Source organism: Pelodiscus sinensis, chromosome 3, assembly GCF_052426305.1.
Source record: "Pelodiscus sinensis isolate ZL-2025 chromosome 3, ASM5242630v1, whole genome shotgun sequence".
Classification (NCBI taxonomy): Eukaryota; Metazoa; Chordata; order Testudines; family Trionychidae; genus Pelodiscus; species Pelodiscus sinensis.
The window spans coordinates 16,757,449-16,785,117 of NC_143054.1; the positions used below are offsets into that span (position 1 = coordinate 16,757,449).

The following is a 27,669-nucleotide window of genomic DNA, read 5'->3' on the forward strand; positions in this document are numbered from 1 at the left end:
TTGGCTGAGGAACCAACTGAAGTTTACAAAGTAGACTGCTATCTCTTATTGTACTGTCATGCTGCATTAGTTCCTGTCATGCTGCATTAATAAATACTTATTTATAAAGAAGAAAATGATATGAAAGGAATATACATGCTTTATAAAGAAGGCTATTAAAATGTTAAGCTTAATGTAAAAACAAACTCAAGAATCTCCCAGTATGATTAAATCAACCTTAAAATTCTGCAGTCTTTTGTTTTTAATGCAATGAAAATTAGTGGGTTTATTTAAAGTCAAATTAAATGTCAGTGTTTCTTTTATGGAAACAATAGTAACATTTGTATTCTGGTTTTAATCCTTCTGGATAGGAATTTGAAGGTTTAAAAAATACATAGAATCTTTGTAGTTTGAGAACTTGGTTAAATAATGCCCTTTTTAATTTTAAGAAACTAGCATTAGAATATACTGTGAAAGCAAATATCAGAGAACTAGCTCCGCTGTTTTTTGCAGGTTTAACATTTTATGTGTTTATCTGATATAAAATAACCTTTTAAATGCACATTACTATGTGCTTTGCAAAGCAAGTATTTAATAATCTGAAAGCTTGAAACAAAACTTGCACTTTCCATGTTATGGACTGCTTATGTGAGTAAGAAACATTTAAAATGTTTCTAAGAAAAAATTACTATTATGAAATGCAAGACTGAACCTAAATGTTTTTCATTTCTTTTAGCTTGTGGCATCTTAGATTTTGTAAGATCAATTTAAAGTACCAAGTATTGGTGAAAAGATTAGTCTTTTTTTTCCTTTTTTGGGTGCCCTGTCTTGAATAAGTTTTACAAGATACATAAAATACATTTGTGACTATAATGTTGATTCATTTATCTTCAGGGGCTGTTTATTCTATGGTCCTCCTGGAACAGGTAAAACTTTGGTAGCTAGAGCTCTAGCTAATGAGTGCAGTCAAGGAGACAAAAAGGTGGCTTTCTTTATGAGGAAAGGAGCAGATTGTCTCAGCAAGTGGGTTGGTGAATCTGAACGGCAGCTTCGTCTCCTCTTTGATCAGGTTAGAAGATGTTTACATGCTTTTGATATATTTTTTCCATCTAATATTTTTCATTGCAATGTGTTTTATGGAACCAAAAATATCGTGAGATAAAAGGAAACTTATACAAGTTACAGTACAGGAGGCAGGATATGCTAGAGTTTTAAATACAGAAGAAAATGTGGATGAAATGTTGATCAAATTATTTTGCATCGTATCTAAATACTATTATTGAGATATATTTTAAAAACATTATATAAGCAGGAGTTTCCAGACCTGTCTGGGATTACTGGTAGCATAGTTGTCAAGATGACTGGGTAGAAATGGCAACATAATTATTTGAATCCTTTACCTGATGCCTGGCTGGCATATTCGGGACTTAAACTATGGTAAAGGAGAAATTGCAAAATTGTATCTTGTATATTTTCATGCATTATTTAGTATGGCTAACTTTTTACTCATTCAGCCAGAGAGGATGATAGAGGGGGGAGAAATTCAGGTAAAACAGTGGAATCCAGTCTCTTGCACAAATGCAGGTTTCAGGTACAGGTAAATATTTGTTAAAACAAATATTATGTGGTAGAAAAAAATATGATGCTTTCTATAATTAAGAGGCTTAGAATTGTAATTTTTTAATGTTTTCCAATCTGGGAGGGAAGGGGTGGAGACTTCACATAATAAAAGGCACTAGTGGAAGATCAGGAAGTATCTTTTTATTTAGTCTGTCTGTAAAGCAAAACAAAAAATGATGTCTTTTTCATCCCATTAAAGAGTTTTAAAGATATTTTTCTTTTCTTTTACATTAGAAACATCAAGTTTGATCTTAAAACTGTGTGTTCTTGGAGAATTTACCATTTTTTTAAACGGAAATATGGTATCACAGGATGAAAGATCCAGCCTTCCCAGGTCCAGATGGAGGATATAGGGATGTTATTGGTTGTTAATATTCCCTCTTTCCAAAATTCAGGGCTAGTGGCCCTGAAACTCAAGTTTGTCTGTTATGATGTCACATATGATGTCAATTCCCCCAAAGTTTTCACTAGTACTTGAGCAAGAGGAGAAAAATGTGGGCTTCATGAAGGGGATTTTTAAAAGTGTTGAGTGCTGTTCCCATATTAGGCCAATATGAGGGCTTTTGAAAATACCATCTTGTAGTTCTAATCTGAAACACAGACAGCCAAATTATGGAGGCTGTATTTGTGACTCAAAGAAGAGTGTAAAAGGCAAAAACAATGTTTTTTTTTTTTAATTTTCTCTGTTGTGTTGTGCTTTTTTTGTTCATGTAATGTTTAACTGTCAGATACCTGTGTTTGAAATACTCTTGCTCAGGTTGAGACTATAAGTGTTTTGTTGGAAATGTTCTACTTTTGAAGGAAAATAAAATCAGAAAACACCTGTTTTACTTAAAGGCTTGCTGCAAAGAAAAATAAAAATCCTACTTATTTTCGTAGGAAAAAAGGCAACATTTCTGGTCATACATTGCCCATTTCTTAACTTGTTTTTATATCTTTACATTTGTAAAATGATAAGAAGCATCTACAAACCCAGCAGCAACTATGTAAAGCATGACGAGAAAGTGATAGTGATTTTTACACTTAGGTTAAATGTTATGACAGCCAGAGTAATTGAGAGATTAAAACATTGCTCCATGAATTGAGAATTCAATTATCTATATGCAGGATTCTTGCTGGGATATCAGCAGCTAGCCGGCTAACCATTTAACCAATAAGCATTTGCAAATGCTTTTATTGGTTAATGATCCTGGTTAACTTCAACAACCCCTCCCACACCCTGTGTGTTCTGCATTTAAAACTTCATTGACTTTTAAATGAAGAGCACACAGAGTAGCCACCCCACGCTGATGCATCTGTATTAGAGACAGCAGTGTGGGATGGCAGGCGGGAGCTGGTTTGTGCAGGGAGCCAGTTTAAAAATCGGCTTCCACCTGGTATCCCGTGTATCAGAGGCAGCGCCGTGGAATAGTAGCAGTGCCTCTCTGGGAGGGGACCAAGCTCCCTGTGGACAGACTACTCCATAGTATGCCCCACACTGCTCTCTCTGTATCATAGGGTGGTAGGCCGGAGCTGGTCTGTGTGGGGAGCTGATTTTAAACTGGCTCTCCTTGCAGACTGGCTCCTGTCTGCCACCTGACGCTGCTGTGTCTGATACAGAGGCAGCAGTGCAAGGTGGCAGGGGGGATTCTCCAAGAGTGGGGTCAGGATCTGGGAGTGCACTGACTGCCAACCCTGCCTGCGTGGGGCAGGGAGGAGCATGTTAGTAACCAATGTAGCCGGTAAGATTTGTTGCAATTACACAAGTGCTAAAATAAACAATTTCTAACATCTCTAATTCTCACATTATGAATAAGTGCCACCTTGTTTATGGTTGTTCAAGGGTACAAGGAAACTGTGGCACTGGTGCCATCTTCCTTAGGTAAAGGAAATACAGGCTAACTTTTTTGCTTTATTTTATTATAACACCTTAGTTGTTAAACTTCAAATTAATTCTCAGGACTAGGTTTTAAAAAGCATCCCAGTACAAGCGTTTAATATTCCGCCCGTGAAAGTGTTACTAGCACATAGTGAAGATAATTTGTTTTTACTATATTGCAGAAGAAATTTGAATTAACAGCTAAAAGCCATTTCTGTTTCTGCACACCAGGCATACTTGATGAGACCCTCTATAATTTTCTTTGATGAAATAGATGGTTTGGCCCCTGTTCGTTCTAGTAGACAAGACCAGATTCACAGGTAATGTTTTTAATATACAGCTATGGGTTATGTTTTTATCATGGTAAATTTAAAATAGTTTTTTAACTTCATTTGGATTATTTCTTGGGTAATATGCCTCTCCTCTGGAACCTTTACATCAGATGAAAGAGCCAGTGTGGTGTAAAGAGTTACAGAAAGCCCTGCTTAGGACTGAATGATGATGATTCTTCGAGTGCTTGCTCATGACCATTCCACTTAGGTGTGAATGTGCCATATGCACGGATTGTTGGAGACTTTCCCTTAGTAGTACCCTTCAGGCCAGCTGGGGAACCCCCTAGAGTGGTGCCGCTATATTGGTGCGTATATACCCTTGCTGGCCCTCCACCTCCTCAGTTCCTTCTTACCGCCTGTGATGGTTGTTTGAGCTCCTTTCTCGTTTGCTCGCAAGCATGCTCTCAGTGGTATTCGCAAGTCTTCAGCATTAGTTAACACCTAGTTAAGTCCCTTTGTTCCTTCTAAGTAACTTTTCCTTGTAAGTACCCCTTTTCCAGATGCGGACCCATTTTGACAATTCAGGAAGACTTGGTGACCCAAGGCAATTCAAAAACAGGGGGAGGATGGAGGGCAGAGCCACCTAGGAAGATACTTGGTGACCCTTTTGAAATGTAATGGTGACCCATATTTGGGTCCCGACCCATAGGCTAGGAAACCCTGATGTAGATGGTATCGTGAACTTTCGTGGGCACAGCCCACTTCTTCAGAAAACTGGACTTACCAGTGTTAGTGTTAGATAAAGTTGGTTGTGGGTTAGGATTCCTCTGTGTTCCTTTCCCTCCCCGCCCACGGAGCATGCCAGGGCCTCATGACTTTAAATCTTGTGCTGACTGTGCCAAGCCTGTGCCCTGTGGTGACCCGCACAATTCGTATTTGGGTGAGGTCCATGTCCCCACTAACTGCATTATCATTCGTAGTTTTAAGCCTTGGACTCAGTGTGAGGAAGATTCGTGCTTGAAGATTCTCCTAATGGAGTCGGCGCTTTGCCCGCCACTGGCTGAGGACGTGGCATCAGAATCCCATAGCGCACCTCCCTCAGTGCAGGAGGCACCATGATCTTCAGGAGCCTTGTCGGCACTCGTAATCTTTGGTGCCGTGCAAGAAGAGGAGGACAGAGAGGGGCCCCAGTTGGGGCACCCTGTTGCACCTGCACTGACCTAGAGGTCGTCTGCTGCTCCTGGGCCAGAGCATGGCCAGTTGAGCTCGACCAAGGGCCGCGGTGCAGCAGAGGAGTTGGTTCCAGTTAGTAGGCCCTCCACACCAGATACATTTGAGGCAGCAAGGGAATTAATCAAGCTGACCATAGGTTCACCCTCACCTCCTCTGGAGTTCCGGGACCAGTCTTTGGCCCGTATCTCATCGATGGCACCAGACCTGGGCAGGCCTACATTGCCCTCAGCGCCAGTGCCCGACCCCACACACCAGCTCTCAGATCTACGCTGGCGCCAGCGGGCCCTTCAGTGCCGGTGGCCACGATATTGCAGGAGTTCAAGGAGAGCTCAGCTTCCAGCACCCTTTTTCCGGCGGTAGAGTCTGCGGTCCAGGAGCAGCTGATTTCCTCCACTGCCAGTTCAGCACCAGGGCAAGCCAGCATCCATGGTTTGGCTCTGAGTGGCATCTCTCTCTCCAGGCCTGGATTTAGTTGGTAGGAGTCCGACTATTCGATGGATTCCGACATGGAGTCAGTGCAGTCCAAAGTGATGATGTCACGTTCCCGATCCCAGCGCCATTTGAACTCTTGGCGCCGATGAAGCTCCCGGTATTGTTCTAGGTCCTGGCGCTATTCTCACTCTTGGTACTGCGAGCAACATTGCAGCATCTTGGGCCAGTCGCAACCACAGTCCTGGCTCCTGCATTGGCAGCACCCAGATCAGAGGCCATTTTGGACCACCAGGCCCAAGAGAGTGCTCCTTCCATTGTGGGATCCTCATGTTGGGGGATCCAGACCCTGCTGTCGGCCACACAGTTGCCTGGCACCACAGGCCTTGGCAGTACGGGGTGAATTCCCTCAGCCCCTGTTGGATGGTGGCGGGGATCAAGGTCCCTCAGGGCAGTCAGCCCCCTTTCAGGCTTCAGAGCAGCCGCACGAATTGGAGGACTTAATGATACATGAGTACTAATCATTCTGGACCTGAGGAATGTAAATACAGTAAAGTCAAAGCTCAAGATGGCCTCAATCATCCCTTCCTTAGCCATGGGAGGCTGGTACGCCACCCTTGATCTCAAAGATGTCTGCTTCCACATCTCTGTTGCACCCCCTTGCACAGGCGAGTCCTTCCCTTTACGGTGGGTCACCACCATTATCAGTTTACGGTCCTTCCCTTTGGACTTCGTATGGTCCCCCGAGCTTTTACAATGTATATGGCGGCAATGGCCGCCTTCCTGAGGAAGCGAAGGGTCCAGGTTTATCCCTACCTGGATGATTGACTTATAGGAGCCTCCTCCCTGTCCCAGGGGATTGACCATATATCCCTTGTCAGGGAGGAATTTCTCAGGGTTTTATCCTAAACAAGACCAAATCCACCCTCATCCCCACTCAAATGATACATTTTGTGGGGGCTTTCCTGGATGTGATAAGGACCAGAACCTTCCTGCCCTTAGGGCCCTTCATGACAATAAAAGAGGCCGTCCTATGGCTGCAGTCGTTCCCCACCACAACGGCCAGTGTTGCGTGAGGCTGCTGGAGCTCATGGTGGCCTGCACTTACGTGGTATGGCATGCCCAGCTCAGGCTGCAACCGCTCAGCTCTGGCTGGTGCGGATCCATAACATAGCATTCCAGCATATAGGGTGATGGTGCCTGCAGACGTGTTGAGATCCATCGATAGGTGGCTATGCGAAGAGGTGGTCTGTGAAAAAATGCCTTTCCTCAGCCCTTCCTCTGTACATTCAGCTGGTGACAGACACTTCTGATACGGGCTGGGGTTCCCACTTTGTGAAGCTGCGGACACAATGTATGTGGGGCCCCGCAGACCTCTCCCTTCGTATCAATGTCAGGGAGTTGAGGGCTGTTTGCCTCGCGTGAGGTGTTTTCCTGCCACAGCTTCAAATGAGTGCATTTTGATTTTGACGGACAATATGGCAGTGATGTTTTATATAAACAGACAGGGTAGAGTTCACTTCTATCCCCTGTGAAGGGAAACTCTCCTCCTCTGAGGACTTGTGTGGCTCACAGTATCTGCCCGGTGGCTGCTTACCTACCTGAGGCCCAGAATGGGTTGGTGGATCGCTTCAGCAGGTCCTTTGAGGGGCACGAGTGGTCTCTCAGGGTGGAAGTAGCCCTGTCTATTTTCCTTAGGTGGGGGTTTCCCCACCTGGACCTGTTTGTGACCCGCAGCAACAGGAAGTGTCCCTGTTTTTGCTCCTTATTCAACCACAGCCTGGGATCTCTGGAAGATGCTCTCATGATCCCTTGGCCTTGGGGCCTGCTGTAAGCCTTCCCTTCCCTTCCTGCTGATTCACAGGGTGATTCTCAGGCTCAGGGAGTCTCTGTAATCCTGATAGCTTGGTGGCATGGCCTCGTAATCATTGGTTCCCGGCCCTTCTCATGCTCTCAGTAGAGCGGCCTCTAGTCCTCCCCCTATTCCTGGACCTAATCTCTAAGGAGTTCAGCAGGCTGTGGCAACCAAACCTCCACTCCCTGCACCTCATGGCATGGAAGCTTCATGGTATTTGGAACAGGTCCAGGCAGTTCTCTTGGGGAGCTGTAAGCCTTCCACTAGGTCCTCTTACCTGGCGAAGTGGAAATGCTTCTTTTTCTGGTCAGACAGTAGGGTTCTTTCCTTTGGAGGCCCCTGTGCCGGCTATTTTGGATTACCTATTGGTCTTAGGCTCCAGGGTCTGGTGGTCTCAGTAAGAGTGTACCTGGCAGCCATCTCAGCCTTTCATTCAGGCTTGGGTGGCAGGCCCGTTTTCTCAGATCCCATGGTGCACCGCTTTCTTAAGGGGATGTCTAGAGTCTACCCCCAGGTGCGCAAACCCTTGCCCTCTTGGAACATCAGTCTGGTTCTCACAAGGCTCGTCGGTCCCCACTTTGAGCCGTTGACAACGTGCTTCCTCCTGCACCTCTCCTGGAAAGTATCCTTCCTGGTGGCCATTACTTCAGCCACGCGAGTGTTGGAACTGAGGGCCCTACCAGTGAACCACTTGTATATGGTCTTTTTTTAAAGATAAGGTGAGGCTGCGTCCCCACCCTGTTGTTCTGCATAAGGTAGTTTCTTACTTTCATGTTCACCAGGACATTTTTCTTCCTGCGTTTTACCCTAATCTCCATAGCTCTGGGACAGAACAGGCTCTACACACTCTTGATGTGAGGCCAGGCCCTTCCGTAAGTCCCTCCAACTGTTTGTGTCCATAGTGGATAGGATGAAGGGTCAGCCTATGTCAGCCCAGTATATCTCGTCCTAGATCACAGTCTGCATCAAAGCATGCTATGATCTGGTACAGGTTCCTGTTCCGCCTATTACTGCCCATTCCATGATGGCCCAGGCAACTTCTGTGGCTTTCACAGCCCAGGTGCCCAGTGTAGGGATTTGCAGGGCAGCGACCTGGTCATTGGTACACATCTTTGCAAACCACTATGCCGTTACACAGCTGGCCATGGAGGATGCCACTGTGGGTAGGGCCGTGCTGCAGTCCATTTCTCAGTAGGCTCCAACCCCACCTCCAGGGTTTTAGCTTTGGAGTCACCTTAAGTGGAATGGACATGCGCAAGTACTCGAAGAAGAAGAAAAAACGATTACTTACTTTCATAACTGTTGTCCTTCAAGATTTGTTGCTCATGTCCGTTCCACATCCCATCCATCTCCCCTGCATTGGAGCGTTCTGGCAAGAAGGAACTGAGGTGGTGGAGGGCCAGCGGGGGTATATATGCACTGATATAGTGGCACCACTCCAGGGGATTCTTTGGCTGGCTCAATGGATACCGCTAAGGGAAAACTCTCTGACAATCTGTGCACGTGGCACACGCACATCTAAGTGGAATGGACATGAGCAACACATCTTGAAGAATAACAGTTCTGAAAGTAGGTAACTGTTTTTTATCCCTGCTCATGCATTACTTTTTCAAGACCACCTTGCAGAGTCCAGCTGCAGAAATACTGAACAATATTGTGACAGATAGGGCAACCTGGATAGGTTGGCATAACTTTATAAGCTGCCAGGGATGCCAAAGTTACCTAGGAGACCTTAATGATATTTACAATTTTTTTTGTTAACTTTCTTCTAGTTCTATAGTCTCTACCCTACTTGCCCTCATGGATGGACTGGATAATAGAGGAGAAATTGTCGTAATTGGTGCTACAAACAGACTTGAATCTATAGACCCTGCACTCAGGAGACCTGGTCGTTTTGACAGGGAATTTCTTTTCAACTTGCCTGATCAAAAGGTAAAAATTACAAAGGGATATATAAAAAAAATGTCAAAAATTCAGTAAGTATCTCTGAAGAGCCTCATATTCAATATAGACCTCCCTGGGTCTGGCACCCTTGGGACCTGACCAGTCACCTACTAGGGAGTTTATTGGACGAAGGAGTTCAGTGCTAGATCTCTGCTGCCACTGGGCTCAGGACTCCACTCCGGTAGCAGCAGAGGCGCCAGCGTTGACTGAATGGAGACTGGTGTGCGGGCGCACTTGGGGGGGGAAGAGGCAGGGTGGCCATAGAATCCCATAGCTGGGGCCAGGATTGCAGCCCCACAGGAGCACACTTAGCGCTGTAGACATGCCTCTCTCCCCCTCCACCTCCCAAGTGTGCCTACTTTCTCTCCCTCCCTACCTCCCTGAGTTTGAGTGCTGTAAACAAGTTATTTGCAGCACTCCAGAAGTTCTGTGAGCATGGGGGGAAGGAGTTGGTGAGGTTAGGACCTAACTTTTCCCCATGCTCCAGACCTGAAGCATCGATTGTCAGACCACAGATGTTGCTGAACTACAGAGATCCAACCTGTGCCCTCTTTGGAAGAACTAAATTAATACATTAAAAGTTTTTAAAATACGTTTTAAAATCAATTCAAGCAAAAAAAAAAAAAGCATTTGAATGTCTCTCAGATAAGATAGATGTATTTTTTGCTTTACTCTCTCAACTCAAACAGCTTAACTAAACTTGTTGAAATTTCTCCAAAATAGTCTACAATAGCAGACTGAGTAGACGATCTTTCCTGTTATTTCAGGTTTGTAAAAGTCTGTCTCCAGCAAACCAGGGTAACAGAGTACAAATCTTCCTCTCCCTCATATTCCTCACTAGAAGTGTCAATTTTCATCATGTCATGTCAACTTTCAAACATGAGAAATTTCATCACAAAATAAAACATTTTGAGAGTTTAAGCAAATAATTGTGTTGGAGATTACTAGTAGTGTTGCTTCTCTTTGTTCCTCTGACATACAAGTATTTTAATATTTTACTAAGCCATTTCAAGACAGTTTCTAAGTAGCATCAGTACAGAAAAAAAGAAATGCCTGTTAGCTAAACAGTGAGGGTTCCTCAGTTTAAAAACCGGTTTCCACTTTTTAGGTTCCTTGAAGTCTGTTTGCCAGCTCATAGTCTGTTATAGTGCTCCAGTCTAGTGGATCTCAACCTTTCCAGACTATTTTACTTCTTTCAGGAATATGATTTGTCTTGCAATCCCACAGGTTTCACCTTACTTTAAAACTATTTGTTTATAAAATCAGATACAAAGATACAAAATTGCTTACTTTATATTTATCGTAAAAATGAGAAAGTAAATATATACTTACATTATACACTAAAATGTATACAGTGGTATAAATAAGTCGTATGCAATTTTATTTTGTACGCACTTTGCTAGTGATTTTTATGTAGCCTACATCTAGATGGAAGGCCTGTGAGTACCCACAAGGTACACACAACTCTTGTTGAGAATTACTGCCCTAGTCGGTGTGATATCATAGCTGCCATAATCTCACTGAAGTGTGGACCGGGCCCAGAGAGGAGACAGTAAAGCCCTCATGCCTCACTTTTCCAAAGCCATGAAAGGTACTTTTCGAAGTGAACATTTGGAGACCGTAACTGACCTTTCTCTGGGTGGCTTCATTCTCTACTGAAGCTCTTTAGTAGTTCTGCTCTGAGTGAGGTGCATCGTAGTGGAGCTAGAGACTCATAATTTTTGGAGACTTGAATAAAAAAGGTAGGCATTGGTGAATTAAATTTTGAAAGCCTCTCTTCTCCTAGTTAGTTTACCTAGTTATATATGTTGACATATATGAAACCATTTTTTTATTTGCAAGTTACTTTTAAAGTAATTTCAGTGGCTCTAGGCCAAAAATCTACATTTATGCAACATAGAAGTTAAGCTTACACTGTGAAATTTAGAAATGTGGTTCCCATTACAGTGGTAATGTGATCACATAACATTGTAAGCTATTTGGGGAAAGGACCCCATCTTTGTATGGGATTGCACAATGTCAGTTGAGGTTCTGAGTGCTAAGATTCAATAAATAATGACTGTATATGTATGTGAAGAAATATATTTAATCATCTGCATCATAATAAAGATTTCACACATACAAAACAGGAGTTATTGTAATTACAGTGTTGACATATTTTACATTTCTTAGTTTGAGTATTTTAATATTCTCAAGCACATGTTGAATTAATATGACTTTGTGTAGGCTGTTAAAATCAAGCTTGAGTCTGATTGGTTTTATGTAATAGTCATGGAATTTATCTGTAATGATACCTTAATCTTTTACAAAAATAGTTTATTTGAAAACGGTAAAAAAAATCTTCATCAGAGATATAGTGGTTGCTACTAAAAGAGTCAGAGCACAGAGTTATTTCCTATGCCACAAAACTTTCTTTGCTCATGAGTGAGTTGTACTTTTCTATGTGTTCTTGTGATAGTGTCGACAAAATTAGGATGACTAGTGATTCCTCTTGTATAAGTGAACTAACTGCTTGAAATATATTGATTGCTGATTTTGCTTGCTAATGCTGAAATACTTATTTCTTTTATCAGGCAAGAAAGCACATTTTACAAATTCATACCAGGGACTGGAACCCCAAATTGTCAGATCCTTTCCTGGGGGAACTAGCTGAAAAATGTGTTGGTGAGTGATACCATATTAGTATTATCACTTTTAGATGCCTTTTCTTTCTATAAAACTTATTCAAAGCTTGTAAAGAATATTGAACGCTTGCTTCTGAAGTTATGAACATCCATCAGATGATTTTTTAATTTATTTTTCAATTTTATTTTTACTGAAACTTTTAGATTTTCTACAACCCTTATTTTTAGTCAGAAAAACAGACATGATTGTATCAGAGGGTTTAAAATTCAGAATAAATACTCAATAGTTGAAGATAATAAGACAGTAGATAATGTTTTTGTGACATAACTGTCAATGTCCTTTTATAGGACTAGTGCCCACAAAAATAAAAGCATATGGGAAGCAGAATCTTTAGGTAAAGTTTCCTTTAAAAAGTTTACACTATTGCTGAGATTGGTAGGCACAATTTTTTGATGTATATTTCTCAAAAAAAAAAAATTTGTGACAAAAATAAATTTCAGTATTTTTTTACTGACTCTCTGCCATACTCTTTTCAGACAAAGACTTACCAACTAAACACTGGTCTTCAAACTAAGATATGTCTCCCAGAGTGTACTAGTGCATAATATATCCATGTGGCAGGCACAGGGCAAAAAACTTTCTGTCCTTCAGACTCAGGCACCAGTTAATATATCTTAAATATACCCTTGGAGCACTCAGAGACCTGCTGTATTGAATGGGAGGATGGTTGTTCAAACCAGCTGCCTAAAAGTAAGATAAATAAATACAAAAGTTCACGTAGTGAGATTTTTAACAGGGGGGAATAACCCTAAATACACACCACAACCTCCTCACAACAGTTTGTCATATAAAGATACATCCTCTGTCAACCATCTGCTTGGGCAAGCATTGAAGTTCTCAGAACAAGGATAATCTCAGATAACTGTTCATTGGGAGCCATCATCAAAGAAATAAGAACTTTAAATTGAGCATCAGTCCATTCAGTCAGCTACTGTACATCCGAATTATCCTCTTCATCCACAGGGACATCCATCTTCGAAGCAGCATCCCTCCGCTTTTGATCCACAAAGACCTCAACATCTTCTGGTGAGGAGAAATATAACTATCCAGCAAACTCCAATTTAAGCTTTGCCGGGTATAAGACAGCATGTGCCAAACCCATTTAATGTAAATTCTGCTTGAATTTTGCAAAAGCCAGGTGCCACTTAATGGGAGGGGGGTATATCTGGGATAAAGTCCAATTTTGGTCCTTTGAAAGTTCACCATATTTCTGTTCACCTTGAGAATACAATTATATATTTTCAGGTGTTCAAGACTAAAAGGACAGACTTTTGTAGGTTTACTGCAAGACATTCTTTGTGCTGAAGTACACCATTTGATTCCTGGGGGAATATTTGTTAAATCTTCCGGAATAAGAAATAATCCCTAGAATCTGTTGTCACTGGTTCTTGCACCATTTAATATTATACACTTGAATTTCTCCTTTCTGTGTCTTGGAGCTTTAAAGTCTTCTAGCATTTCCAAGATCAGAACCTTGTGTCTATTAACAGTCTCTAAATCAGTCTCAATAAAACTAGTTTGTCTCACTTGCCTGGAGATTGTCTCATCATTTTTGTTCATGATGTCTCAAACATCTAACCTTTTATTCGGGCTTTCCAGCTTCTTTGGAGCCATGCAAGCCTGCCTCTTGGCCCCCTTTTCAGATTTATGCAGTAGTTATTGGTCTGCTCTTGTTTCTGTTGGGTCGACGAAGTTTCTTTTTTTTTTTAAAGTAACAAAAAACCCTCCTGTTTATACTCGACAGACTTTTGGTATGGCATGATTTTACCTTTACTCTGTTTTGCAAAGTTGGCAACACCTACAAATACCTGAATCTTAATGAAGAAAACTACTGAAATACTTCAAATATAACAGACCAGAAGAGTCATGAGAATGGATAGCTTGCTTGTTGATGTACACCTCTCAAATGTTTTTAAGTGACTGGGTTTATTTAATTATATATAAAAAAAAGACAAATACAACCAGAATTTGCGGGGCAGTAGCAGGGTGTTTGCTAAGGTTGGACTTTTGTCACAACTGTCATGCATTTTATGAGCTGATGTCTTGAAAATGACATGTGCCATTTGGAGATTTTTATGACTGGGTTTATTAAATAGTGAAAAGAATTATTTGAGTGGCTTGAGAGCTGCAGTATTAAACCATGGCCTTCACGTGAGATTAATGGGATGCAGCAGGAAGAGCACTGAAGTGATGTAAAAGACCAGACCTTTAGAGTCTTTGTGAGAATTTTAAATGCTCAAAGTGGCCATGAACCTCCCATGAGCACAGGAGCACGTGTGGTCTTCCTGCAGTTTAGTGTGAGAGATGGGCACAAGCCTGAAATTTGAGACTTTAGCTTATTTCTTGTACCTATTTTTGTTTTGAATATTTATCCTCTAGGTAAATGGGTTGTCTTGTTAACTTAACCTTTTAGAAAGTAAACCATATTAGCAAGAACAAATCTGTGAACTTTCCTACCCACCGTCTCTGTTAATCAGGTAAATATTTACAAATATTATAGGTAGTCCATTAAAATAATATTAAACAATGATTTTAAAGAAAGACAACACTGGAATCAAGACACTTCTTTGAAATATTCTGTTTCATGTTCATTATAGTAATTGAGCAGCTTACAAGAAAAATAGGTAATTTGTTACCAGTTGATTCTTTTTCTCCCATCTCAGTACAATGATGGGGAGAGATGACTGTTGGGGTCTTTTTCCCCTGATGTTGTGAGAAAGCTATGGTGGTATCTTTCAGTTCAGCCTCATACTGCGTTCTGTGCTGGCATGCTTCCTGTGCAATCCGCCACAGAATTTGTACCATGAAGCTCTTGCAATCATGTTAGGCCAAAATCTTGACCTAATTTGGCAAGAAGAGCCTACCTTTGTCTTGTTGGAGAAGTAGTTACAACTGGTTTTTGGGTAGGGCTTTGGAGAAGATAAAGTTTGGGGGAAAATCAATTCTCCAGGATAGAGAGAAGAAGGGCTTACTTGCAAGTTTCTGTAAGAGTCCTAATGCATGTTTTTATAGTAGGGTATATGGGTGCCTGTTTCCTTACTGTGCTTCTTGCTGAAAGGTGTGCTTAAGAAAAGCCACTTGTTTAGCACAATATGGTGGTGGCGAGAAACACAGAAGGTTGGGAGCACAGAATGAGCTATTTTAGTTTTGTTATATCACAAGAAAAGCCAGAACATTATTTCTACCCCAAATTCAATTATTATCTCTTAGCTTTTTAGAAGCAGAAGAAAATGCATTAAAACCTAGTTGTTGTTATTGCTAAAATGAGTTCAGACCCCTTCAAGGCTAGAAGTGAAAAAACATGCTTTGTATTCAGCCATGACAACTTACCTACATTCTTACATCTTGAAGGCATGGTATCTTACATCTTGAAGGCAAGGAATGCTTCTTAATACTAAAAAATCTATAATTTTTTTCAAAGTATTTTCTTGCTGTTGTCTTGACAGTCGCTCAAATGAATATACAAGTACGCACAAGAGAATCCTTCAGTAAAAAACCAGTTATAACTCTTCTCAAGAAGTTGCTCCCCAGAGAGGGGGAAATAGAAATGGAGACTCATTGTATACCTGATCATCTAAGAATTTAATTTTCAAAATAGATCATATTATTTCTTAATTTTGCAATTCCATGGGGATGTAGCAGCTGTGACTAAAATGATGGTTTGTAAAAGGGGTATTACAACATTTATTAATAGAAGACTTGTAAAGGACATAGCTTTGCTGAGTCTTAATTTGTGACAGATGCTTACACTGGATTTTTAAGATAAGAGGGAGTTGAGGAGCAATATAACCAATGCATGTTTGAACTTAACTTTGATTTGGATCCCTCCCCAACCTATGTTCAATCTATCATGCCAGTCTATCAACAAATGGACTATTGTGAACACTGAGTTAAAAAGACAAAGCAATGTTTAGTGTACAATACAAATCCTTAACTTTTCCAGTACAGCTGTATGCCCTGATCCTGCAGATAGATTTTCATGTGTTGGGGTCACTGCATGTGGATTTAATTGTAAGGCTTGTACCTTTTAGTATCCGAACAATGATTTCTAATCAGAAGTTACCTATAATTAGGTAACTGTATTTAAAAAGACCATTTTATCCCCTAACAAAATCAGGGGACAATAGGCTTATATTTAATCTGTTTGATTTTACTTGATTTATAGCTTACTAATTGAATACTTTAATGTAACCTATCACTCAGCTATTGCATTTATTTATACAGTTATAACTTTCAGCCATTTTACTAGCAATTTTTCCAGAATGGAAAAAGTTCATTTAAAAATGTCCATGGAATCCAGTATTTATGGAAATGTTCTGACAGTAATCATATACTTTTCTCACAGCCAAATATTTATGGAAAAGTCTGATAGACTATAATGGGAAACCATCAGCTTAAAATCACATTTCCATCTTATTTTTTAATTACTATTGGCACTAGTAACCCTTAAAATAAACATGACTAGAAGATTAGAAAAGGCAGAGAGATTTTCAGTCACCCCCTCAGTTTGTTTATGCATTTGTCAACATTTACTGTTCTCATGTTTATTTTTTTATTGGTGGTGCAGGCCTTGTAAAGTTTTACAAGAGGCACTAATAGAACTGAAACTAAGTCAGTGGGTGGGCACGTGTGTGGAACAAGGCAGGAAAGCAGGCATAAGCAAGTTTGGTGGTGAAGGTCTTGTGCCTGCTGGAAGATCTTCCTAAATATAGCAAAAAAGCCATTAGTATTTTTCTTTAAAAATATTTTAAAAATTTCAAGATATACACTTTAAAGGATGTTTTAGTCAATATTTTGGAAATTGTGAATAGATGCTATGAAAAAATCTATAAAAATGAGTAGAATTTAACGAAATTATATCCCTCTAATTGTATCATTCTATATGTTGGGATAAAAGCTCTATAAAAAGATTTTTTGTAAGAGAATATTCTTGGAATTGATTTAGAAATTGATGATCTGTACTACACCATGTTCAGCAGAATGAATCAAAATGCACCAAAATATATATGGCTGTTATGAGGGATCGAAGCATATCAGTTTCTGAAATCTGCTTGTTCTAGTCCTGAAACCAACAAAACTATCAATCAGTACCACAAAAGGCAATCAAAAAGTTTTAGGTGTATATAATACAGTGGTATGTATAGCTCTAATTAATGATGATTAAGCAGCTATAGGTTGTAAACTGAAACTAGAATAAATTAAAAACACTACAATTGTGTAGTAGATTTCTGCTTTCTTTGCTTAATTTGAGTTATCGAAGTAAAGAGAGAGAGAGCATTGTGCTTGACTACAAAAACCTAGTTTCTTCTAGCAGCTATGAAGAATGAATTGAGGGGATTTTTCTGTATCAAAGTACTTTGTAGTCTGCTTCTCTCATGCTCCAGACTGCTGCCTTTCTATCAGAAGCAGCAGCACAGGGTTAGGAGGGAACAGGTGGATCTGGTGCTTGTGGAAGCCTACTTAAAGCCAGCTCCTCACATGCACCGGCCCCTGCTCCCACCTTGCTGCCTCTGCAAGGGGAGGGGGAGTGTATGTAGTTGTTAGGATTAACTGATAAGCCTAAGTTTATCGGTTAATCTTTTACTCGACTATACCCTAAAACCCCTGTTATTTACATGCTCTGTTTAAATATTTTTCCTTAATATCTTCCATTTTCTCAGATATTCTGTTGGATATATGTACTTACTAAAATTCATATGGATCATTTGCTGCTTTAAAAAAATCACAAAATAAATTTCTCATTTTGAACATAGAGTTGTAAAAACTTATAGGGAAGGCTATTTACCCAAATTTCAGTTGCAACTGTTGTATTTGAATATTAAAGGAAGACTAGAAAGAAGAAAGAATTGAGATAACATAAAGCTGGGGGACCATAGTATCTTCTATAATAAAATCTTTGAAAGTGTTGATATTCACATTATATTAATTTTTTGCCATAGCACATTGCTTGTATAGGAATATCAGTAGATGCTATTTTATATTTGCATTTGCTTTTAAATGCCATGGGCTATCCACAGTTACCTATTTTTTTCTGGTGGTCCTGATACGCTTATCTGAATACTCTTATTTACTTTTAGTACGAGTGTATCATTTGCTTTTTAAGCTGTAAACAGTCCCTGGATTAATTTGCAGTGGAACAGTACCTATTCACAAGATGCAGTATGAAAGAGTCTGTGACAATGAAGTGCAACTAGTTGCTCTTTTTAGCAGTATATATGCAAAATGTTGGTGCTGCTTTATGGAACATATATATGTTTGTTTTTTTCTACACTAGGGTACTGTGGAGCTGACATAAAAGCACTTTGCACTGAGGCTGCCTTGATTGCCTTGCGACGGCGCTATCCTCAGATTTATGCGAGCAGTCAGAAACTGCAGCTTGATGTTTCTTCAATAGTTCTCAGTGCACAAGATTTTTATCATGCAATGCAGAACATTGTGCCTGCTTCCCAACGTGCCGTGATGTCTTCAGGTCATGCACTATCCCTTGTCATAAGACCGCTGTTGGAAAGAACTTTCAATAACCTCCTGGCAGTTTTACACAAAGTATTTCCCCATGCTGAATTTAGTCAAGGAGACAAAAGAGAAGGTACATTTTTGTTTTTATGTTTTGCTCCTACCTATTCTGTTCTAAGTTGTAAAAATTTCAGATGGCTTGTCTTTTTAGCATTCTTGTCCTACTCCTTGCCAGAAGATAACTGAATCAAGTTTGTATCAGCTTATGCCAGAAATGACTTTCATTTGCTTATTTTACTTGGACATATATAATAATTGTAATTTATCAGTACTTACAAAAACCCAGTAGTGCCTAGAAGCCCCAGTCAAGAACCAGAACTTCATTGTGCTAGGTGTTGTAAAAATGCAGAACAAAAAGATAATCCCTGCTTTTAAGACCTTACAGTCTAAGTATAAGACAAGAGACAATGGATATAGACAAGGAAACGAGATACTATTTGTCAGTGTGATGGGTGCAGTTATTCAGGAGGGGATCAGGATTTACGGCCAAGGTATCTTCACAGGTCTTTGGCTCTGTTGGTGATGATAACCAGAAGGTTGCTTACGTGTGTGCTCAGTGATGTGTGCTGTGTTGACTTGTACACTTAGTCTCCATAGCAGATTCTGAGGGGGCCTCCAAAGACCAAAAATCAGATAAGAATCTAAAGTGCCCAGCCAGATTTATTGTAAAGCAAAGTACAGTAATAGTTGTCAGTAGTCTCTACTGAACCATAACCCATATGTACCCCATAACAATGGAATGACTCAATCAGTGGAAAATTTCCACTGCCTCCTAGGTTATCCGAAGACTGTTCCCCACAAGATACCATTTTATATACAGGTACTAACAACTTACACATCACGGCTGACATGTCAGGTTGCCATTCTCTGACGTTGTCAGGTAACCACCTTTTGATGCTTCGTAGATACCACTTATCACCCTGCACCTCATGTTTTGATTAGATCATCTCTATCCATCAAGCTGTCATTTTAGACCCTTTCCTGAAAATGAACTCCTGAACTCCTGTGGGGAGTATGTACCAAGATCTTTTTTAATGAGATGGTGGTACCATGTGCTTTCAATTTATTACCAGTATCAATTACAGTTCTACACCTGGGCCTATTACCAATTAGTGTTTTGCACTCTCATCCCTGTTTGTGCCAAGTTCCGTTAGCAGGGGCCTCTCTCTTGGTCACAGCTTAGCATTGCTTTGTTAGCCATGTTTTGTCCATTGTTAGCTAGGCCTCAGGCCTCTAACCATGCCTGTGCTACATGGGCTTATGTTTTAGGTCTTCATCTTTACCACAATTGGGAACGGTACGAACACACCAATGATTTGCCGTTGTTTTTCTGGTCATCATGAGAAAAGAAAGTGGTAAGGAGGGATTTGTAGGAGCATCATGAGGTAGCTTAGCAGATGTTTATTTGGAGCGTCTCCCCAGGATAAGGGGCAGTCTGGGAGAAAGCATCATGATGCTTGTTTGAAAATGTAGTAGGTGGCTGATAGGGACTGGCATCATGGGCTGATCATTACCTATAAACAGGGCTCGTCGAACCGCATCGAGCCCTGCTCGCCAGCCGCGCTGTCCGGCGATCTGCGCCGAACCCGGCTCTTCCAGGTTACAATCTACTCGCCACGAGCGAGTAGATTGTATTATTTGTCGAGCCCTGCCTATAAATTACATATGCATGCAGAAAAAGATAAGGCAAGAAAGTTAATTAAGTTACCTCTCGTAAGGACAGGCTGACTCCTGTCAAATGTCTGATCTTTGCCATTTTCTTTCTCTGTGTCTTCCTCACATTTTATCCCTTGTTCTATAACTTTGTGTAGATTTGGTTTACCAAGTTGTCTGTCTAAAACATCATGTATTAAAATAAAAAAAATTATCCTAATTTAATAGGATCCTGCTAAAACTCTTTCATCTGTCCACTCCTGTCATCCATTCTCTGCTGGCAATTCAATTGGCTCTAACTAGGTCTTGTCTTAAAATAGTTATCCTCCTTATTGGTCTTTTTGTGCTGTATGGGAAATTAAGCTTGTCTTGTTGGTTTGGGAGGTGCATTTGAAGCCTTCTTGGCATGCTGTTTTACCCTATTTGTACAGACCAAAGTTTTTCCAACTAAGACAGTCAAACCTGGGTTTGTGTGTTTGCACAATCCTGAAGCTGTTTCAGTTAAGTTCTGTATTGCTTTATCACCCGAGACATTCAAAATGCATGGATTTCTTTATAGTATTATAAGACTGTATATAGGATATTGATTTCTCTACTATAATTCATTATAGTTTTTTACCATTTTAGCAAAACAGATATTTAATATTTCAGCTTTCTTGATGTCATCAATTAGCTCTTTTTGTCCATTAAATACAGGATCCATACTCTTCTTTGTTATTTCGTTGTTCCAAAGTTTATTTAAAGAACCTCTTCTTGTCTTCTGTGTCCCTTGCAAGCTGTAACTTACGTTGTGCCTTAGCATTCTGATTCTGTCTCCGTATTCTAATGCTGTTCTTTTGTACTCCACCTTAGCAATTTGTCCATATTTCACTTTTTGTTGATTTGGTTTTTTTTACAGGTCATTTAAGAACTCCTGATGGAGCTATATTGTCCTCTTACTTTTGTTTTTGTCTTTGTTTTGCATTGGAATGATTTGCAGTTGTGCCTTGAGAAACTGACAACTCCCCAGACCTTCTTTTTCCCTTAGTTTTTTGTCTCATTACCTACCAAATTCTGAGTTTGTTAAAGACTGCTTCTTTGAAGCTTATTGTCCTTATTCTGTTGCTTTCATTCTTTCCTTTCCTTAGAATCATGACACCTGTCATTTCAAGATCATTTTCAGCCAAATTGCTTTCCATCTTCAGATTTGTAATGAATTCCTCTCTGTTGGTCAGAATGAAGTCTATATAGTGGCCGCCCTCCTAGTTTTTATCCACTTTCTCTTTCAGAAAGTTATCCCCAATACATTCCAAGAATGTACTGGACATTTTGTGTTTTGCCAACAGAGGTCTGAGTAAAGTTCCCCATTAGTACCAAGTCCTGTATTTTGGGTATTTCTCTTGTTTGTTGTAGAAATGCCTCATTTACCTCCTCTTCTTGATGAGCTATGGTAAATCTGTATCATGACATCGCCCTTAATTTTTTTACTCCTTGTATCTTTACCCAGAGATTTTCAACTAGTCTGCATCTCTCCTCCTTCTGGACCCCAGAACAAATTTGTGTATCCTTGAGGTATAATGCAATATTTCCTTCCTTTTCATCCTGCCTGTCCTGCCTGATGAAGCCATGCATCTGTCATATGTTGCTTTATTTTAAATGAATTTTGAATAAGTTGATTGAAAGTTCTTTGCAGGAGTTTCATTTTTGAATGTATAAGGACATCAGTATCTTTTAAAGTTTCATTCACCACTGATTTTGTTTGCCCTTTTTTTAGGGCTTGTCCACTCTTAAAAAGCTACAGTAGTACTGCTGTACTGATGCCGCTGTGCTGCTGCAGAACTTGAGAGAACATATTACCTATGTGGAAGGGAGGAGAGCTTGTAGCTATGCCAACAGGAGAAGTCCTCTTTTCAGCATAGAATCATAGAATAGAATCATAGAATACTAGGACTGGAAGGGACCTCGAGAAGTCATTGAGTCCAATCCCCTGCCCTCACGGCAGGACCAAGTACTGTCTAACCATCCCTGATGGACATTTATCTAACCTACTCTTAAATATCTCCACAGATGGAAATTCCACAACCTCCCTGGGCAATTTATTCCGGTGTTAAACCACCTTGACAGTTAGGAACCTTTTTCTAACTTCCAACCTAAACTTCCCTTGCTGCAGTTTAAGCCCATTGCTGCTTGTTCTATCCTCAGAGGCCAAGATGAACAAGTTTTCTCCCTCCTCCTTATGATACCCTTTTAGATACCTGAAAACTGCTATCATGTCCTCCCTCAGTCTTCTCTTTTCTAAACTAAACAAACCCAATTCTTTCAGCCTTCCTTCATAGGTCATGTTCTTTAGACCTTTAATCATTCTCGTTGCTCTTCTCTGGACCCTCTCCAATTTCTCCACATCTTTCTTGAAATGCAGTGCCCAGAACTGAACAACATTGCATTGTCTGAACTATGAGTTAGATCAGTTTAAGTGCATTGCTCAAGGGGATGAATTTTTCACACCTCTGAGCGACAGTTATACTGACATAAGTTGCTAGTGTAGATCAAGTGTAGATCCAGTTAAGCCAAAGAAAAGTCTGAATGCTAAGTGCAATCTGCATTAAAAGCAGTAATTTTGATGTGAAAATGGCAGGAGTGTTAAATTACTTTTTTGTTTCAGTTTTCACAAAAAGGTTAGTAACAATGGGATGTTTAATGTAGCGGATGCCAGTGAAAATGAGATGGGGTCAGAGGCTAAAATAGGGAAAGAGAAAATTAAAAATTACTTAAACAAGCTAGGTGTCTTGAAGTCATCTGGGCTCGTTGAAATACATCCAAGAATACTCAGGGAGGTGACTAAGGAAATATGTGAGTCATATGAGCGATTATTTTCATAAAGTCATGGACAACAGAGATTCCAGACTGGGGATGTAAGTGATTATTCGCTTAGTCAACTACCCAATGAACTTAGGCATATCAGGCAGTCAATTCACTACTCAATTACTTGCTTCCTCCTCTCCCCTACTTGCTGCCAGTGTGGTGGGGGGTAAGCAGGAGCTGGTTCTGGGGGGAACCAACATATCTGTAGTGAGGAGGGCAAGGGGGTAAGGGAGGCAGAGCAACAGTGGTCCTGGAGCCAGCACGAGCTGGGACTCCTTAGTTCCAGCTCGCACTGCTCCTGGGCACTAACCTCGCTGCAGCGCTGCATTTTAAATTCAGTAAGAGCCAGGCTGTCTGCATGCCCAGCTCCTACTACACTTAAACTTCAGAGCCGCAGTGGGGAGTAGCATTCTCAACCCCCCTCCCCCATCGACTAATTGAGCATTGATGGAAATTCTGTTGACTAGTTGATTAGCTAATTAACTGGTACTTAACATCCCTATTCCAGATGACTGGAAAGGGGCAAATATAGTGCCCAATCCCATCTATATAAAGGGAATAAGGACAACTTGGGCAATTACAGACCAGTCAGCTTAGCTTCTGGACCTGGAAAGATAATGGCGCAAATAATTAAGTACAGGTTGGACCTCCCTGGTTCAGCACACTCAGGACCTGAGCTTTTCTAGTCCAGGGAGTTTGCTGTACCTGGGAAGGTCCATGTTCAACTCCTGGCTCCCCCGCTGGCGGCTCCTCTCCCTGGAGCTCTTAAAGTGTGGGTTCCCTGCCACTGCCCTGCTAACACTGGCCCAGGTGAGGCTCCCAGCCTGCTGCTTCTGGGGGTTCCCCAGCCAGGCTTGGTTTTGGCTGGTGCCAGCCCAGTTTGAGCCATTGCTGGCCCTGGATCCTGCAGGGGTTCCTCGGGGTTTCCTGGCCACTGCCTGCCCCGCTGCTGCAGTTCGGCTCCACTGGCTCCAGGAGGTTCCCGGCCACGGCCACCTGGCTGCCACTGAACCCGTTGCCACTGGGGTTTCCCAGCTGGGGCCACGGACCCCCTGCTACCAGGGATTCCCTTGCTGGGTCCAGGACTCTTGGTTGCCACCTGCCCTGCCGCTGGGGTTCCCTGGGTGGGGCTCCAGGGCTGCTTTGTGGTCCTGCTGCTGCTGGGAGTTTTCAGGATTCCCCAGCTGGGGCTGCTTCAGCCCCCTGGCTCCCATGACTCCTGGGGGTTCCAAGGCCAGGACAGAGGCTTTCTGATGCCGTCTGGCTGGCTGACACTATGGTTCTCCTGCTTAGCCACTGCTGACCCAGTCGCTACACCGCATATCCCACTCTCTTGGGGTTCTTTGGTTCAGCAACATCCATGGCCTTGCCAGATCATGAATGCTGCTGGACCAAAGAGAGCCAGATTTGGGAGGTTCAACCAGTAACGAATTTGCAAACACGTAGAAGATAATAAAGTGTTAAGTAAGAGTCAGCATGGATTCGTCAAGGACAAATCATGTCAAATACATATTCTAACTTACTTTGACAGCATAGCAAGCCTTGTGAATAGGGGGAAGTGGTAGACATGGTATATCTAGACTTCAGACTTTTGATACTGCCTTGATGACCCTCTTATAAACAACCTAGGGAAATGCAACATAGAGGGAACTACTGTAACATGAGTGCAAAACTGCTTAGAAAAGCATTCCCAGAGAGTATATATCACTGGTTCAGAGCCATGCTGGAAGGGCATAACGAGTGGGATCCCAAAGGGATCAGTTCTGGGTCCAGTTCTGTTCCCTGTCATCATCAATTACTTAGATAATGGCATAGTGAGTATACGTATTATGTTTGCAGATGTCACTGAGCTAGGAGAAGTTGCAAGTGTTCTAAAGAATTAAAATTCTAAATGATCTGGATAAACTGGAGAAATAGTCTGAAGTAAATACAGGCGGTCCCCGAGTTACGCAGATCCGACTTATGTCGGATCCGTAGTTACGAACGGGGTCCTCTCCCTGGTCTCCAGCGGACCAGGGAGAGGAAGCAAAGCGGCAGAACACACGGGCAGCGGGCAGCCCAGACGCGTCTGGGCTGTCCGCTGCCCGCGTGCTCTGGGGCTTTGCTCTGCTTTGCTCCCCGTCCCCCTGGTCTGCAGACCAGGGGGACGGGGAGCAAAGCGGCGGAACACGCGGGCAGCCCAGACGCGTCTGGGCTGTCCGCTGCCCGCGTGCTCCGGGGCTTTGCTCTACTTTGCTCCCCGTCCCCCTGATCTGCTGCCCGCTGCCCGCGTGCTCTGGGGCTTTGCTCTGCTTTGCTCCCCGTCCCCCTGGTCTGCAGACCAGGGGGACGGGGCGCAAAGCGGCAGAACACGCGGGCAGCCCAGACGCGTCTGGGCTGTCCGCTGCCCGCGTGCTCTGGGGCTTTGCTCTACTTTGCTCCCCGTCCCCCTGATCTGCTGCCCGCTGCCCGCGTGTTCCGCCGCTTTGCTGCCCGCGTGTTCCGCACGCTTTGCTTCTGCAGACCAGGGGGACGGGGAGCAAAGCAGAGCAAAGCCCCGGAGCACGCGGGCAGCGGACAGCCAAGACGCGTCTGGGCTGCCCGCGTGTTCCGCCGCTTTGCTCCCTGTCCCCCTGGTCTGCAGACCAGGGGGACGGGGAGCAAAGCAGAGCATAGCCGCAGAACCCAAGGGCAGCAGGACAGCCACAGCGCATCTGGGCTGTCCCGCTGCCCCTGTGCTCCGCGGCTTTGCTCCGGACACCTGTGGTAAAGCAGCTGGGGCGCTGCCGGTTGGTCCCGTAGCGCCACTCTGGGCGCTACTGGACCAACCCGGCAGCACCCCAGCTGCTCTGCCCCAGGCATCCCCAAGTCAGCCGCTGCTGAAACTGACCAGTGGCTGACTACAGGAAGCCTCTGCCCCTGGTTTCCTGGAATCTGCCGCTGATCAGTTTCAGCAGCAGCTGACTTGGGGATGCCTGGGGTTCTTAAGCTGAATCTGTATGTAAGTCAGAACTGACAGCCAGATTCAGCCACTGTTGAAACTGATCGGTTTCAGCAGCGGCTGAATCTGGATGCCAGTTCCGACTTACATACAGATTCAACTTAAGAACAAACCTACAGTCCCTATCTTGTACGTAACCCGGGGACTGCCTGTAGGATGAAATGCAATAAGGGCAAATGTGAAATACTCTGTTTAGAAAGGAATAATCAGTTGCACACATACAAAATGGTAAATATCGGCCTCGAAAGGAATATTGCAGAAATTGATCGAGGGAGATGGGTCATAGCAGATCACAAGCTAAACTGTAACACAATTGCGGGAAAAAAGCAAACATCATTCTGGGATGTATTAGCAGGGGTATTGTAAGACTTAGTTCAGTCTGCAAAAGAGAGAACTTAAAAGGCAACAGTATACATTTTTTTAAGTACATTAAAGATGGTTGCAAAGAGGAGGGAGATTTTATGATTGTATGTATAATAGTTTTAAATATTTGTGCTCATGTGCTACATTCCAGTTGATTGTGATTACAAGATATGTCTAGAATTTTTTTCTCTGTTGTTTGAGTTTGAATAACAGCTACCGGGTATGTGCTGACAAGTTTAATTCCAAACTAGCAGTGTTGATTTTTGCATTGTCATCCCTTTTTATCTTGAATTAATTTGTAATATAGATTTCCAGTCATGCTGAATCTTCTACCAAATGGCTTTTCTGACTGGCACCATGTGCTCATAATTTTTCAGTTTGCTTTCTTGCATAGACTTTCTTCAGTGTTTTATTGAAACATTTACTTTCATTTATGAAGCACTGTATAGAAAGTACAGGTTGCACCTCTATAAACCAGAACACTCTAGTTTTGAAAGACCACGGATGTTCTAGGATCATAGAGTCCTACCAGAGGATGGACGAGCCAGGAGCCTGGTACTGTGTGGAGGGGTTGGGAAAGAAGGGAGCAGATCAACTGGGCTGTGGCGGGACGCTAGGAGCCAGTGCATAGCTCAGCTGGGCTATGGGGATCCAGGTGCTGGCGTGTAGCTCAGCTGGAGTGCAGGGGGCGGGAGCCGGCATGCAGCTCAGCTAGGCTGTGGGAAGGAATGGGAGCCAGCACTTGGCCCATCTAGGCTGCGGGAGGAGCCAGGAAGTTCAGTTGGGGTGGGTGGGACAGGGCAGCAAGAGGTTCAGAAATAACCTCCTCTGGTCCTGCCTACAGCAGGGGGCTCAGAAATGACCTCCCCTGGTTTGGAAATATCCTTCATCTAAGGGTGCTGGACCAGGGAGGTCCAACCTGTAGTTAAATTCAGAATCTTAGAACGACTTGTCGAACACATCAAAATGTATTAAGGCCTTGGGATTTGAAAACAAAGTTGACTTTCAAGCGACATTAACCATTTTAATATTCTGTATCACATTCATGTGTGTTAGAAAGCAGTTGTCCACAAACTTGGCTACCCCTCTGAAACAAGTTGTCTAGTTTATTACTAGGAAAAATATTTAATCATGAGGTATATTTCTGAAATTTTGGGGGGGTTATACATTATGTGCCGTCTAAGAAAGTTCAAATTAATTATTGAAATAATGGATCTAGTAGCAAAATAAATCGAGCAAGCATTTCATGATGAGTTACAACAACAGTTGTATTTATTGTAATATAAAAATAAATTGTGTGTCTTTATGGTTGAGAATGGCATGTTGTTTGCTTAACACTTTATGGGTAGAATTGGTTACTGAGGTAATACATAGTAATTTCCATACCTTCTGATATTTACAGTGTTTGCTCATGTTCTTCTCGCTTATGGTAGTATGCATTGCA

At 42.1% G+C, this 27,669-nt stretch overlaps 1 protein-coding gene across 2 annotated transcripts in view; it reads left to right on the top strand.

Annotated features, from left to right (window-relative positions):
* Positions 1-27,669, top strand: part of ATAD2B (ATPase family AAA domain containing 2B) — a 157,387-nt gene that overhangs the window by 56,217 nt on the left and 73,501 nt on the right. For both annotated transcript variants that reach the window (XM_075923418.2, XM_075923419.2), the window contains exons 12-16: positions 874-1,048; positions 3,689-3,777; positions 9,019-9,178; positions 11,764-11,854; positions 18,150-18,461. In XM_075923418.2, coding sequence (XP_075779533.2) covers positions 874-1,048; positions 3,689-3,777; positions 9,019-9,178; positions 11,764-11,854; positions 18,150-18,461 — 827 coding nt within the window. The remainder of the gene's footprint in view (positions 1-873; positions 1,049-3,688; positions 3,778-9,018; positions 9,179-11,763; positions 11,855-18,149; positions 18,462-27,669) is intronic.